General features: G+C 56.3%; 1 protein-coding gene across 3 annotated transcripts in view; it reads left to right on the top strand.

The window, feature by feature from the left end:
• RAB11FIP3 (RAB11 family interacting protein 3) overlaps nucleotides 1–12,724 on the top strand; it is a 73,308-nt gene that overhangs the window by 38,323 nt on the left and 22,261 nt on the right. For 2 of the 3 annotated variants that reach the window (XM_080556328.1, XM_080556327.1), the window contains exon 4: nucleotides 10,058–10,245. In XM_080556328.1, coding sequence (XP_080412454.1) covers nucleotides 10,058–10,245 — 188 coding nt within the window. Of the gene's footprint in view, nucleotides 1–4,563; nucleotides 4,747–10,057; nucleotides 10,246–12,724 lie in introns of those variants that run through there. The other variant, XM_080556329.1, reaches the window with a different exon arrangement.

Below are 12,724 nucleotides of genomic sequence, written 5' to 3'. Positions count from 1 at the left end.
TGGCCACCCTGCCGAGCAGTGCAGGAGGACCTTGGAGTCCGTCCGTCCAGGCACCCGAGTCGTCGCCGGCTTTCCCCCAGGCTGGGCTGGTGCAGCTTCGCTCTGACTAACTGGGAGGTGGGAGTTATCCTCACCTCCCTTGCCGGCTGGGCAGCATCAAGCTGTGCTGGTGACTCACTCCTGAGGTACGGGGGCTCCTTTGCAATGCCCTGCGAGGGGGGAAAGGTGAAACTGGAGTTAGCTTTTTTGATGCCTGCTGTGCCCTGCCCCGGGACAGAGCCCTCTGTCCGACCTGCCCCGTCTCCTGAGGGCAGCCGAGCCCTCTGGAGCAGTGCAGTGCGGGCAGGCTGGCTCTCCCAGCATCAGACGATAATAGAATGATTCTCCCAAAATGAAAGCAAACCACAAAAATTTGGTGGGCTGCCAGAGTTACTGGGCACGGCGATTTGTAACCTTAGGTGGGTTGGAGGCGAGGCAGAGCCGCTGCAGGGCTGTGCTCTGTAAAGGCTGGCCAGGAGTGTGATAAATAACACAAACACCGATTTCAGCCATGGCAGCTCGTGCTTTGGGCCAGCCCGGTGGCAGGAAGGCCCTTCTTGAGATGTGCAAAACGGGGCAGCTGAAACTGCAGAAGGTGAGGGGCGTAGAGGGGGAGCGGGGCTGTGTGATGGTTTGTGGGGCTGTGTGAGGCTGTGCACGGTGTGCAGAGCTGTGTGATGGTGTGCGGGGCTGTGCAGGGCTGTGTGATGGTGTGCAGGGCTGTGTGATGGTGTGCAGGGCTGTGCAGGGCTGTGCACGGTGTGCAGGGCTGTGTGATGGTGTGCAGGGCTGTGTGATGGTGTGCAGGGCTGTGTGATGGTGTGCAGGGCTGTGCAGGGCTGTGTGATTGTGTGCGGGGCTGTGTGATGGTGTGCAGGGCTGTGTGATGGTGTGCGGGGCTGTGCAGGGCTGTGTGATGGTGTGCAGGGCTGTGTGATGGTGTGCAGGGCTGTGCAGGGCTGTGCACGGTGTGCAGGGCTGTGTGATGGTGTGCAGGGCTGTGTGATGGTGTGCAGGGCTGTGCAGGGCTGTGTGATTGTGTGCGGGGCTGTGTGATGGTGTGCAGGGCTGTGTGATGGTGTGCAGGGCTGTGCAGGGCTGTGTACAGTGTGCAGAGCTGTGTGATGGTGTGCAGGGCTGTGTGATGGTGTGCAGGGCTGTGCAGGGCTGTGCACGGTGTGCAGGGCTGTGCAGGGCTGTGTGATGGTGTGCAGGGCTGTGCAGGGCTGTGCACGGTGTGCAGGGCTGTGCAGGGCTGTGCACGGTGTGCAGGGCTGTTGCCATCTGCTGGGCAGTCGCTGGGGCTCCCCGTGGTAGCAGCGAGGAAGGATGCATCGCGGCCGCCAGAGGGGTGCTGTGCTTTCTCAGGACAGCAGTGCTGAGCAGGCGTGCAGCGGCACTCACCGGACACGTGCACCCTGCAAGCCTTCTCCCCCGGCTTGTCCCCTTGGCTAAGCGTTCAGGAGCAACGTGTATGGCACAGCTGGAGTGGATCTGGGGAGGAAAGCAGTCCTCGGTGGGGCCCTGCAGTCCTCAGTGGGGTCCCACGGTCCTTTTCGGGGTCCCACATCTAGTTGTGGGAGGGGGATGCCCCTGGCTATCCCAGCCCCCCCGTCTGCAGGCACGGCGCGTGCTGGCGGTTGCTGCAAACTGTTGCATCTGTTGAAGCTGGAATTTCTTTTCATGTGGAGTAATTGAATTGAATGCTTCTGGAAGGGTGTAAAAATCAGAGGGAGGCAATTTAAATCCACATTGCTGAATTTCTCTGGCTGCCTGGGGATTGAAGGCTGGTACGACTCGAACTGCGCGGTGGTGGTGCAGGAGCTGAAGCTGAATCACAGCCTGCAAGAGCGGGTCACGGGCACATCGGCCACCGCTCCTCTTGGCTTGTGCCTCGCCGTGGGCACGTGGGGGTGGTTGTGCCTCTCTCCTCCTGGAAGCCCTGTGGACTTTCTGAGCACTCCTTCCTTACTGCAGGCTGCCCTAGGAGTTGTTTCCCTTCCGAAAAAGCACGGAGCTGTCTGCGGACCTCAGGCAGCATTTGCAGGACGTGGCAGCTCAGCTCAGGCTTTCCCTTTTCCTACCAGTGCCTTTCCCCTGTCTGGTAGGACCGGCCTCTGCGGGCTCCCCTGCACGGGGCTGGCCCAAAAACTCGTCATGTCCGAACAGAAGAGGATCACCAAACCCTCTTCAAGTCAGTTGCTGGAGTTAGCGTTGCTTCGGCCATAAAGAGCTGCTGCACCCAGAATCTCTTGGGTGGCTGGAACTGCAGGAGCGTGAAACGCGGTTGATGCAGGTTTCTGTCTGCTCGTCCGTCCGTCCCCTAAGGGAGCACGCGGAGCCTCCCTGCTCCACGAAGCAGCAGCAAAGGCAGCTCCGGTCGTGCAGAGCTCTCGTGTTCACAGCAAACAAGCGAACAGCTGGTGTTATCTGCATCGATAAGGCACAGAAAACACGGTAATTGCTAAAACTGCTGGATCAAACTCCAAAATCTGGCTCTGTTGACAATTTTGTAAGAAGCAGCTTGAAAGTACCAAGGAAGTTGATATATTGTACGGACCTCAGCACTACTTAGAGTAAGGGATGAGAGGTGGGAAAATCGGGCACGAGTGTCTCTGGAGTAGGACTCTGTAGTTCAGGCATACTGTGAGAAATATCCTTGGTTGGAAGAGATCCTAGTCGTAGTGTTTGCCTTGTGCAAGATAAGGTGGAAGGAGTTTGGAAAACAAGGACCTTGAAGCTTTATCTTGAGCCGCGAGCATGGCCGTGGGACCCAGAGAAGCAGGAGCTCGGCTGCAGCTCGTGGCCCTGGGTGGCCAGGAGCACATCAGGCAGCTCCAGGAGGCAAAGCTGTCTCAGTAAGAGTTCCTAAAGGAAAACTGGCAGCGCTTGGTGCCTCCTGACGAACCTTGCCTTGCAGTACAGCGGTGCTAGAAGGCCCCTGAGGTCCCACAGCACAAGCAGAGGAGCTGAGGGAGCAAAAGGGCTGTGACCCGCTCAGTTAAGTGGCAGATCTGGATGGAGCCAGGACAGGAGCTCGGGTTAAACCATAACTGTGCTGCTGCTGCGCTCGTTACCAGGAATCCCTGCCTCTTTCACGCTGAGCACAGAGGGTTGCCTGGTTATCAAGCAAGACGCTTCCTGCTGGTGTTGCCGGAGCAGAAGGTCCTGCTTGGGGCACCGTGCTGCAGGAAGGATGTGTCCCAGAGGAGAGCAAGAATAGCCCAGAGAAAATGAGAAAATGTGATTTGTGAAGGTAATGGGAAGAAATGCTCATTTATGCTGGCTCCCGTGACCGACGGAGACCAAAGTTCAATTATGGGAAGTTTCTGTAGAGGGAAGGAGCAGAGTTTTTGGTATCTCATGCACAATGCAAGAGAGGGTGTAGCCGAAGTGGGGAGGGTTAGGCTAGACACCAGGGAGCGACTTTCTGATCAGCAGCAAAGCTTGGATCCGTTGCTTGGAGCAGGGGGAGAGGTAGGACCTTTGGGTGGAGGTTTGGGGGACTTGTCAGATAAACTGTGCTAGAAATGGTGAGCTGTGCTCCTGATCTGGAGCAGGCCAGCGAACCAGGATGGGCTGAGCTCCTTGTTCTGTGCGTTAGGAGCTGCGTGCGGGTCCCATAGAAGAGTCGGGTCCTGCAGGCCTGGTGCCATTGTACCTCTTGTGGATGTTTGGCTGAAGAAGCTCGTGTTGGTGCTCTCCTCGGTCAGGGTATCGCTGCTGTGACGGAGGGGGCAAGCTCCGGGTGCGTCGTGAAGGGGTTCAGTCCCCAGCCCATCAGGGAGCGGCGTCTGGGCAGCGTGCGGCTGAGAAGTTCCTGTCCCCAAGTGCTGGCTCAGGGAGCAGTCTGCAGGAAAAGGACTTGGAGAGGCAGCTAAAATGAAGAGATGGAGAAATAAGGCCCCGTTGGGATCCCAGGTGCAGATATACACAGAACAGCCCAAACCTCCGGGTTCAAGGGACGGGGACTTTGTCCCTATGCCGGCAGCTGCCTTGGGGACAGGGGGGTCCCAGGGACCTGAAGCGCTTCCTCGGGTCGCACCGTGGCGGTGGCTCCGCTGTTTGCAGAAGCAGCAGCTTGGGTGGGGGCAACGTGGAGCTCGGGGCGGTGTGTTTGTAGCTGGGTATCCCTGCTGAGGCAAGCAGCAGCCCTTTGGGGTGGCAGTCACCCACCCGTCCTGCATTGCTCTCTGAGTCACTGCAGCGGTGAGCACTTATCAGCAGCAAAGTGCTCCTGGTCTCTGGAGTGAGCAAGGCGGGCGTTATTTACTTTTCTATTTGTTATTATAAGGAAGGAGATGGTTATTCAATGTTTAAATATTCACCAGAAACACCAGGAAAGATGAGATAAGCCTGGGAAGCCTCTGTAGCAAGAATGGCCCTCCTCGAAATTAACCTTAATTGGAGATACGTTTACATAGAAAGAAAGCACATGCACCTGGAGCGGGGCTGGCCGTCGCGTGGGGCGTGCTTTTATTTTGGTATTCACGTAGCTCGGATGGCTGCAGTCACACGGCAGGGGAGTGTGCATTAGCTCACATATTGTTATCGCGGGGGCTGGAAGGTCAGGAACAAAAGGCACTCTGTTCCGCGACCTGCACTCCGTTGGTGAACCTCGCGCCGAGCCTTTCCGGGACTTTGCTTCCCACCTCCTGCCCAGCAGGAGCTGGATTCGACGTGGGCAAAGAGGCAATGTGTCCGCAGGTGAGTTTTGTGCGCTAGCACGAAATAAGGAGGGAGCTGGGGTCCTGGAGGAGGCAGATTTCCGTCCTGGGGACTGCTCCGAGCCCCGGCATCGCCAGGAAGGGGCAGGCTGTGTCTGCGTAACTGCGGTCTGACCGGGGAGCTGGGCCGGGAAGGATGGCGGCTGCGGGCTTTCCGGGCACGGAGGATGTGCCAGGTCTTGTAATTTTGTTTGTTTGTTTGTTCTTTTCCTGATGGGTTTTCTCTTGCCCAGCCTGAGAGCTGGCGTTGAGTGCAGGAGCCTCAAAACCTTGCAGGCAGCTTTTCAGGTGGCCCTGGACCTGCTTTCTGCTGGCGCTTGGGTCAACCTGAATTTGGGGCTGTGCCAGGCCAGGTGGGTCATTGTCTCTGCCCTGAGCTCAGTGAGGACCCTCTGGCTTCTCTGAAAAATGGGTATTGCCCAAATAAGCAGGAAGAGGCAAATACTGTGGCTGAGTGGTTGGTGCCTTGCTGCTGGTGACGGTCCCCGGTGTGGGGTTATTCGGTGGGTGACAGGTTCCTGCTGGCCTGGGGCCAGTGCACGGGGCTGAACTGACATGGGGCGTTTCAGGGTGGACTGCCAGCACAACTTGCCTCCTCTCTCCCCTTTACATCAGTGTAAAGCCAATTTAAGCACGTCGTGTGACTGGGCAGGTGCCTGTCCCCAGCACCACGAGCTGGGCTGGGCTCACTGCCACCGGCCGGGCCACCCCTGCGGGGCAGGACACAGCACCAAGCAACTGGGGGCTCTTTCTGGTGGTCTTCTTCCCCTGACCCCAGGTCTGTGGCTCTGGACAGAGTGGTGTTATCAGCTCAGAGGCCAGGGCCACAGGATGGGAGCAGCACGGGGTGTCCTTGGAGGGTGCTGTGTGCCACCCATCCCTCTCCCCCGCCTGTCCCTCAGAGCTGGCGTGAATCACAAATACGCTCACTCTTGCTGGGAAAACAGAGTTGTTTTTCCTTTTCCTCTCCCCCCAAGCTTCCCAGTCACTGTGGCCAAGGCCCAGCGGTGCTGCAGGATGGTGAGGCTGCCGGCAGGGACCGGCTGCCGCCCCACTCGTGGGCTTCGCTTGTACCTCGGGTGAAATTGTCCGTCACGGATCAGAGAAGCCAAACAAATGCTCCCTCGAGCCTGGGGCGTGCTGTGCTTTTTCCCAACAGACCTGCTTGGAAGCACAGAAGCACACCTGAGCGCGTGCCGCCGCTCCGCTCCCTGCCTTGTAAAGCTCCTCACAGGGGCTGCCAGCCCCGGAGCCCTCCTGAGCCCGATCCTCCAGCCAGCAAAACGCCCTGCAAAGCTGGCAGGCGCCCTGAAGTCGGCACAGAAGCAGGAAGCTTTGCATGCCCGGCCTTGCCGGCTCGCATGTGGCTTCGGTGGTGGCCTCCGCGGTGTGGCAGGGCCCGTCCCTGCGGCCGGCTGCAGCCTGGCACTGGCTCTGGGGGCGGTGGCCGCATCTCATCGCCTCGGGCCTCTCTCGAGCTGCCTTCCCCATACCATCTTTGTTGGCTACCAGACCGGGCACGTCAGTGATGACAGGGCTTTATGGTCCCTTAACACTCGTCCCGTGCGGGTGACTCGCTGCAGTCTCCTTTCCTCTAACAAAATGGCCGCAGACGGGGCTTGAGCCTCGCGTGGGCGTCAGGCCGCCGGCCACCACGCCAGGGCACGAACCGCGGTCAAGCCGTGGTTTCAGTTCAGGCTGGGGCGGGGTGTCCTGATTTTAAGGTTTACCTGAAGCATCTCAGGGGGTGTTTTATTTGATTAAAAATGAAAATGGGCTGGGGCTGGTGGCACCGGGCTGTTCTGAGCGTGCAGTGGGGATGTTCATGCCGAGGGCGCTTGCCGCCCCACGGATGTGTTAGCCAAGTGGGCATTGCCTGACCTTCTGTGTTGTGATTTTTGGTGTTTAATGCCTACTTTCTGCCTGTGATCAGAAAAGCAAGCTTGGCTGGAGGAGAGAGGTATGTGGCAGTGGGAATTAAAGGGTCAGCATACAAATCAGCTGTTCACGAGGCCATAAAAAGAGCTTTGAGATCTGCGGCTGCACCTTTGCCCAGGGCATAGGGTTTTGGTTTTGCTTTGCTTCGCTTTATCAAGCATTCTGTAATATCTTCCCCTAGTCTGCTTGTTTGCCTATCTCCTTCTGGCATCTTTTCTTGAGGTTTAGTTATTTAATCTGTGATGAAATATAAAGCAAAGTTCTCCACGCTCGTGCTCAGGAGGAGAACTTTGTTTAAAGTTTCACCTGTCTCATAACTCATTGACCGCATGGGTTTAACTTTAATAAGGCTCTTGCATTTGAAATTGAAAAAGCATTAAAAGAGAATAATCGAGGTCTAGCATGCTAACGTACTGCCATTACCTATAGGCCGTGTTGGAGGGAGCTGCAGGGCATCGTGAGTTTGGCAGAAATGGGCACGTCTCTTCTGTCGCACGGTTTGTGGTACCCAGCGCAGCTGGCCAAGGGACACCCACAAACTGGCAATTCTCCCCTCCTTAAAGATTTGGTCTTTAAGCATAGAGTACAGGTAGTGGTTTCTTTTTGTCTGTTTTTTAATCTGTAAGAAAAAATAATATTACTTCTGTTTTCTAAAATATCCTTTGAAAACCCACCATTTCCAGGAAAACGCAGGAGTGAGGTAGCAGTCTGTACTCTCCTAAAATTGCTTTAGTAAGATAAAAACGAACTTCAGGCTCGTTTCTTTTGGCCCTGTGAGCGGTGACAGTGCACAGCAGGGCTGTGGAACAGGCGCAGGATGTGCCGGGACCGCTCTGGTTGTTTCTCGAAGTGGTCCTGGACCGCGGCCCTCGCTTTGCCCCTGCCTGGCCGCATGTGATCGAAGCCGCAGCGACTTCTGTCCTGGTCTCTTCTGGTTTCTGTATGCACGCCACGTGGGATGTGGCAGGGAAAAACACATTCTTCTCCTTTGCTAAATACAGGGAATGTTTGCAGATGGTGTTCCAGGTCATCTTTTAAAGAACAAAATTGCTGCACATCCACGGTGTGGCTGGAGGAGGATGGGGTCTGCGCTGTTCTGGTGGCTACCTCTGGCTCCCTCAGGGCTGCCCCCTCATCGGCCAGTCTGCACCGTTTTTTTCCTGTCGATAAGATTTTTGAAGCAATTTGGTAGAGAAATCATTTCATTTAAGGGCATTGGGATGTTCTGATGTGCTGAGCTGTTGGGCTCCCTGTTGCGCTTTGTGTTGGGAGGCCAGCGACTGTAACCTCCAGAGGGTGGGTTTTTAATCAGCATGTGGGTTGGGGGGTTTGTTTTGTTTCCATGTTTTTTGTTTGTTTGTTTTGCAATAGTTGTCTTTATTTTGTTCTTGAATACACTTGAATGTATGCCTGAATTTAAACCTTTCCAGTAGGAAGGTTTTTGTTCTTTTGTTTATTTTTATTTTTTTAAAAACAAGAGTTTACTTTGGAGCCCGCAAGCAAAGTTATGTCCAATTTGGCTTTAAATCTGTTTCAAGCAGGCAAAAAGCAGCCCTTTGAAGCAGGCAGGTAACTGTGCAGATGCTGGTGGCTGCTCTCCTCCCTCGGGCCCTCTCGGCTGCCTCGGGTTCCCATCGCCCCGCGCACAGCAGAGCCGCATGAAGGATCGGTGCTCCTGCGGGCGGGCGGTGTGAGCTGGGGATGGCTTTTATCCCCCCAAACAGTGTCACAGCCCGGCATTGTCCCACATGCCAAAGCCTGACGTGTCCTAAACTTGGCGTATGCTGCAAATTGCTTTTGTTTTCATGTGGGAGGCAGGTGAAGCCACTGCCTCCCCTGTTGGTGACGGCGCTCGCTGCAGCAGCCTCTGCCGTCTGGTGGAGTTTGCCGGGCTGGCCCCGTCTTCCGCAGGTGGCGACTTTGGACTCCGGTTCTGTAAAGTTTTCCATCGTGTTTAACCTGGGGGTGGTGGCCGCGAGAGGCCGTCTGTCTGTCTGTCTGTGCTGAGCTGGCACCAACCGGTGCCGCTCTCCTGCAGGGCTGAGCAGGGCTCGCTCGCCCCGCTGCGCACCCAGCCCGGCCGGCGTGGAGAGGGCGGCTCGAGCGCAAATTTCTTTTATCCTGGTATGTCTGCGTGGTGTCTGCCCAGCTGCTGGCCTTCTGTGGTGCGGGGCTCTGAGAAATGTCACAGAATCACAGAATATCCAAGTTGGAAGGGGCCCACGAGGCTCATTGAGTCCAACTCCTGGGTCCCCAAAGGACCACCCAAAAGATGCCATTTGCTTGGACGCGTTTGCAAAAAGCCCTGGTTGCTGCCGTGTGCGCCTCTCTGGCGCAGGAAGAGGAGTTTGCTTGGGCATTAGTGCCTGCCTCCAACATGCTGCTGCTTTGCCCTGCTGCCGTGCCGCAGGGGGAGGCCGCCAGCAGCAGAGCAGCTCTGATCCGGCCGGGTGGCCGACGGGCTTCCATCAGCCTGCTTCCCTCCGGAGGTCACCTCTGGTGACAGGGGACCGGCTGGAGCTCCGTGCCCCCACTGACAGATCCCAGCACTGAGGGCCCAGAGGCGCAACTGAGTTAATTTGTTCTGAAACCACCTGGGGAAATCCCAGAAGCGCTGGTCCACCAGCCCTCACTGTTCTCGCGAGGTGTTCCCTCGTGGCCCCACGGCTCCGCTCCGCACACGCGGGTGCGGGGGGCTCAGCGCCACCCGTGCTTGGGGAGGAGCAGCCTGCCCTCGTGCCGGGGCTGGGAAAACCCAGCCCTTTGTGCTCGTGGTGTGGGCTCCTGAAAACCAAGCGCTGCGCCTTCCCCGGAGCCTGCTGGCTCGCTGCAGGTAACGGAGAGCTGGCGCAAAGCATTCAAGGTGCAGTCCCAACAAAGCATGTCCTGAAGATGCAGACTGGTGGCGCAGGCCTCGCAAACCAGAGGCTGTAGTAAAGGTTTATGAGGCAGCTGAGTTTTCTGTTGAGGGACGGAAGGTGCCTTCGTATTACCAGCGGGGCGGAAAAAGTGCTCTGAGGGCTGACTGGTGGTTTTGAATGGTGGTTCCTTGTGGAGAATTCAAACTGGTAACGTGTCTTTGTACCAGTGGGGTGGGTGAAAGGAGCGGTGATGGGAACTGCTGAGGGAGCAGTAGGTAATCCCTCTGGGACTCCATAAACCCATACGAAATCTCTCTCAGAGTCCCAACAGCCAAGGCACGGGGTGGCTCGGCAAGGCAGAGCTCCTGAGCATGGCGTATGGCTCGTGCCGGAGAATTGCTGTCCCGTACGGGCTTTGTCCGGCTCTGCAATGCAACCGCGTGGCTCTAGCACCTTACGGGGCGGCTTTTTCCCTCTTGTGTCTTGTAACAGGCAAATGAGGTGACCGACAGCGCGTACATGGGCTCGGAGAGCACCTACAGCGAGTGCGAAACCTTCACGGATGAGGACACCAGCACGCTGGTGCACCACGAGATGCACGACGAGGTGGAGACGGACAGCGCCATCGATTCCACCGTGCACTCGGAGTTCACCGACCCCATCGAGGAGCCGGAGCATGGGTCAGTGGCGGGGGGCCGTGGGGCAGGAGGGGTGGCAGACCAGGAAGGGACAGGGACTGGGGGAGATGCAGCCCGAGGATTTAATCGAGGGGGTTGAGTCTGCCTTGCTAAAACCGGTTGGCTCGTTCGTAGTGTTTGCCACTTCACCGAGACCGAAATAGCTCTTCTTTAAGAATAATAATGAGGCTGCGCCATGTGTAGGCTGTTTTGGAGCGTGGCCTGGCAATCTCTTTGAGCTAATCTTTGCTTGCCTTGGGAGAACTTCTGTACCCTCATTAGCATCTTTAACTTCTAAAATAAGTTCTCCGAACACCTGAAATACCTGCAGTTTTTAATCTATCGCTGAAGCCAGAAACGTAACGTGTAATTTTCAAGTCAGGAGGGGAACTCGCTGTACTCTTGTTTTTCCTAAACACGCGCGTGCCCTTTGATGTGCAGCCACCTCCTGTAATAACTAGTTTGAAACTTGTGCCGCGAGCACAGGAGAGTGAACTGGGAGCTGCTTCCCCGTCTGAACCGCTGCTGGCGAAACTGCTCCCGGGCCCCCTCGCTTCCTAGGTTTTGCAGGGAAAGTTGTTTTGGGGGTGAAACCAGGATGCTGGGAAGGCAGGAGGGGAGAGAATAACTTTGTTATCAGCAGCCCAAAGCACTGGTCTGCACTGAAACTTCTGGAGCTGCTGTCACTTGAGGTCTGCTAACACCTGTGGGGTTTTTTTTGGCCAAAAGTGTGACATCCAGGCTCGGTGCTGTGGCGAGTACTCACAGCTCCCTTTGCTTTTAGAAAGCAGCGGGCTCCCTGGGGCTTCCCTCCCACCCCAAAAGCACATCTGGGGACACGCGAGCAGGCGGTGCTGCTGGGCGCTGGGGCCGAAAGGGTGCTGGCTGGCAGAGGTGCTGCGGATCAGAGGAGAAAGGGGATTAGCCGGCCACGCGCTCCTCGCTCGAGCGGCACTTATACCGGGATGTAAGCGGTTTCTGAGCCCCTGGCCGCGAGCAGCGTGTCCCCGGAGGGGCCATGGCAGCCTGCGTGCGCTCTCGTCCTCTTGGGAAACTGCCGTGCCTTGGATTCACCTGCCTGTAGGTACAAAACGCGGTGCTTAGGGATTTTTTAAGATTAGGTGGTTGTTGAGGTTTCCCTAACCTCAGGTGTCCTCTGGGTGCTCTGTTCAAGCAAGTGGTGTCTATTCCCAGGTGTCTTAGGTGTGGGCAGACTCCAGGTACCCAAAGGTTCAAGGCAAAAGTGTATTGGAATTTTTTGGACTTCTGGTTTAAATACTGGAAGGCTTGAGACTGAAAACTTGGGAATCTGATCCCAGGCTGCTGAGGGCTGGTTTTGGTGCCATCAGACCCGCAGCAGGACAGAAGTTGTATGCCTGCAGTGCCCTGAGCTCTTCCAGGAGCAGTCAGTAAGTGCAATCCAGCCAGAGCAGAGTTTTGATCCAGCCCTGCTTTCCAGTGGCTGTTCAAGCTCAACACGCGTGAGAAGGTTTGAGTGGTTATTTAGGGGTTGTGTGTGGTAAAGATTGGCTGGGCTCTGGATCTTGAAACTGCTGCGGTGGATCCTGTAGGTGTGCACCAACTCCCCGTGCTAGTGCCTGAGGCAGCCCTGGCTGAGGGCTCCCAGGTGCCTGATCAGATCTGCTGCAAGGTGCTTGTCAAACCACAGCCCCTGCTTAGAGAGCTGGGCTTGGCTTTTGCTTGTGAGTTAAAAAATTATAATAAAAATAAAAAAAAATCCCCTCTACTTTCTATTCCTGGAGCGGTTTCTGACGCTGTCTGGGTGTGCTGGGTGCCACATCCGACTCCCTGGTGGGGGAGTGGGCTCCTGCCACCCCCCGCTGCAGGAGCTGCGGTGCTCCGCAAGGGCACGAGGAAGGCGAGCAGAGGCTCGCCAGCTGGGCTGGGCTTGTCTGTGGCTAAAGGGAGATCTGGTGCTGTTTTGGCTGGAGGGGTGACATGTTTTTGTCAGCAGGATAAGGGCAAATCCTTCATTGTCGCAGACTTTTGTCATAAATGGCCTATCAGTAATTGTTTTTTTTGATTTGGAACAATGATATATTCAATGACCCCCATGTCTGTTTTCCCCCTCCAAGTGGATGAAGATATGGGGGTCTAGCCTGAAATACCTGTTTTTATAATCAAGCTTTTTTCCCCTTTCTTTAGCGTTGAATTTTAGGGAGGTGAGCGGTGCTAGTCCCCCCAGAGCACATCCCTGTGGGGCGCAGACATGCGGGCTGCTTTCGGGCTTGGTTCTCAGAAATCCCCTCCACGTTTTCCCCCAAACTTCTCTTTAAAACCTCTGTGGTCCTGGGCAGGAAATTCCAGCTTGCTGGTGCATACTGCTGTGGTGGGCTGCATGTATGTAGCACTGCCCATATGCAAAGATACTTCCAGAAGTGACGACTCCTGTATCGAGCAGCGTCCCCTCCGAAGCGACGGACGTCCCCGGGCCCGTGCTGGCCGTGTTTCGGCTGGGTGC

This window comes from Anser brachyrhynchus (genome assembly GCF_964034855.1).
Source record: "Anser brachyrhynchus genome assembly, chromosome: 15".
In the NCBI taxonomy this organism is placed as follows: domain Eukaryota; kingdom Metazoa; phylum Chordata; class Aves; order Anseriformes; family Anatidae; genus Anser; species Anser brachyrhynchus.
Note: the sequence above shows the minus strand (reverse complement) of the source record. Positions and strands in the feature narration are given on the sequence as shown.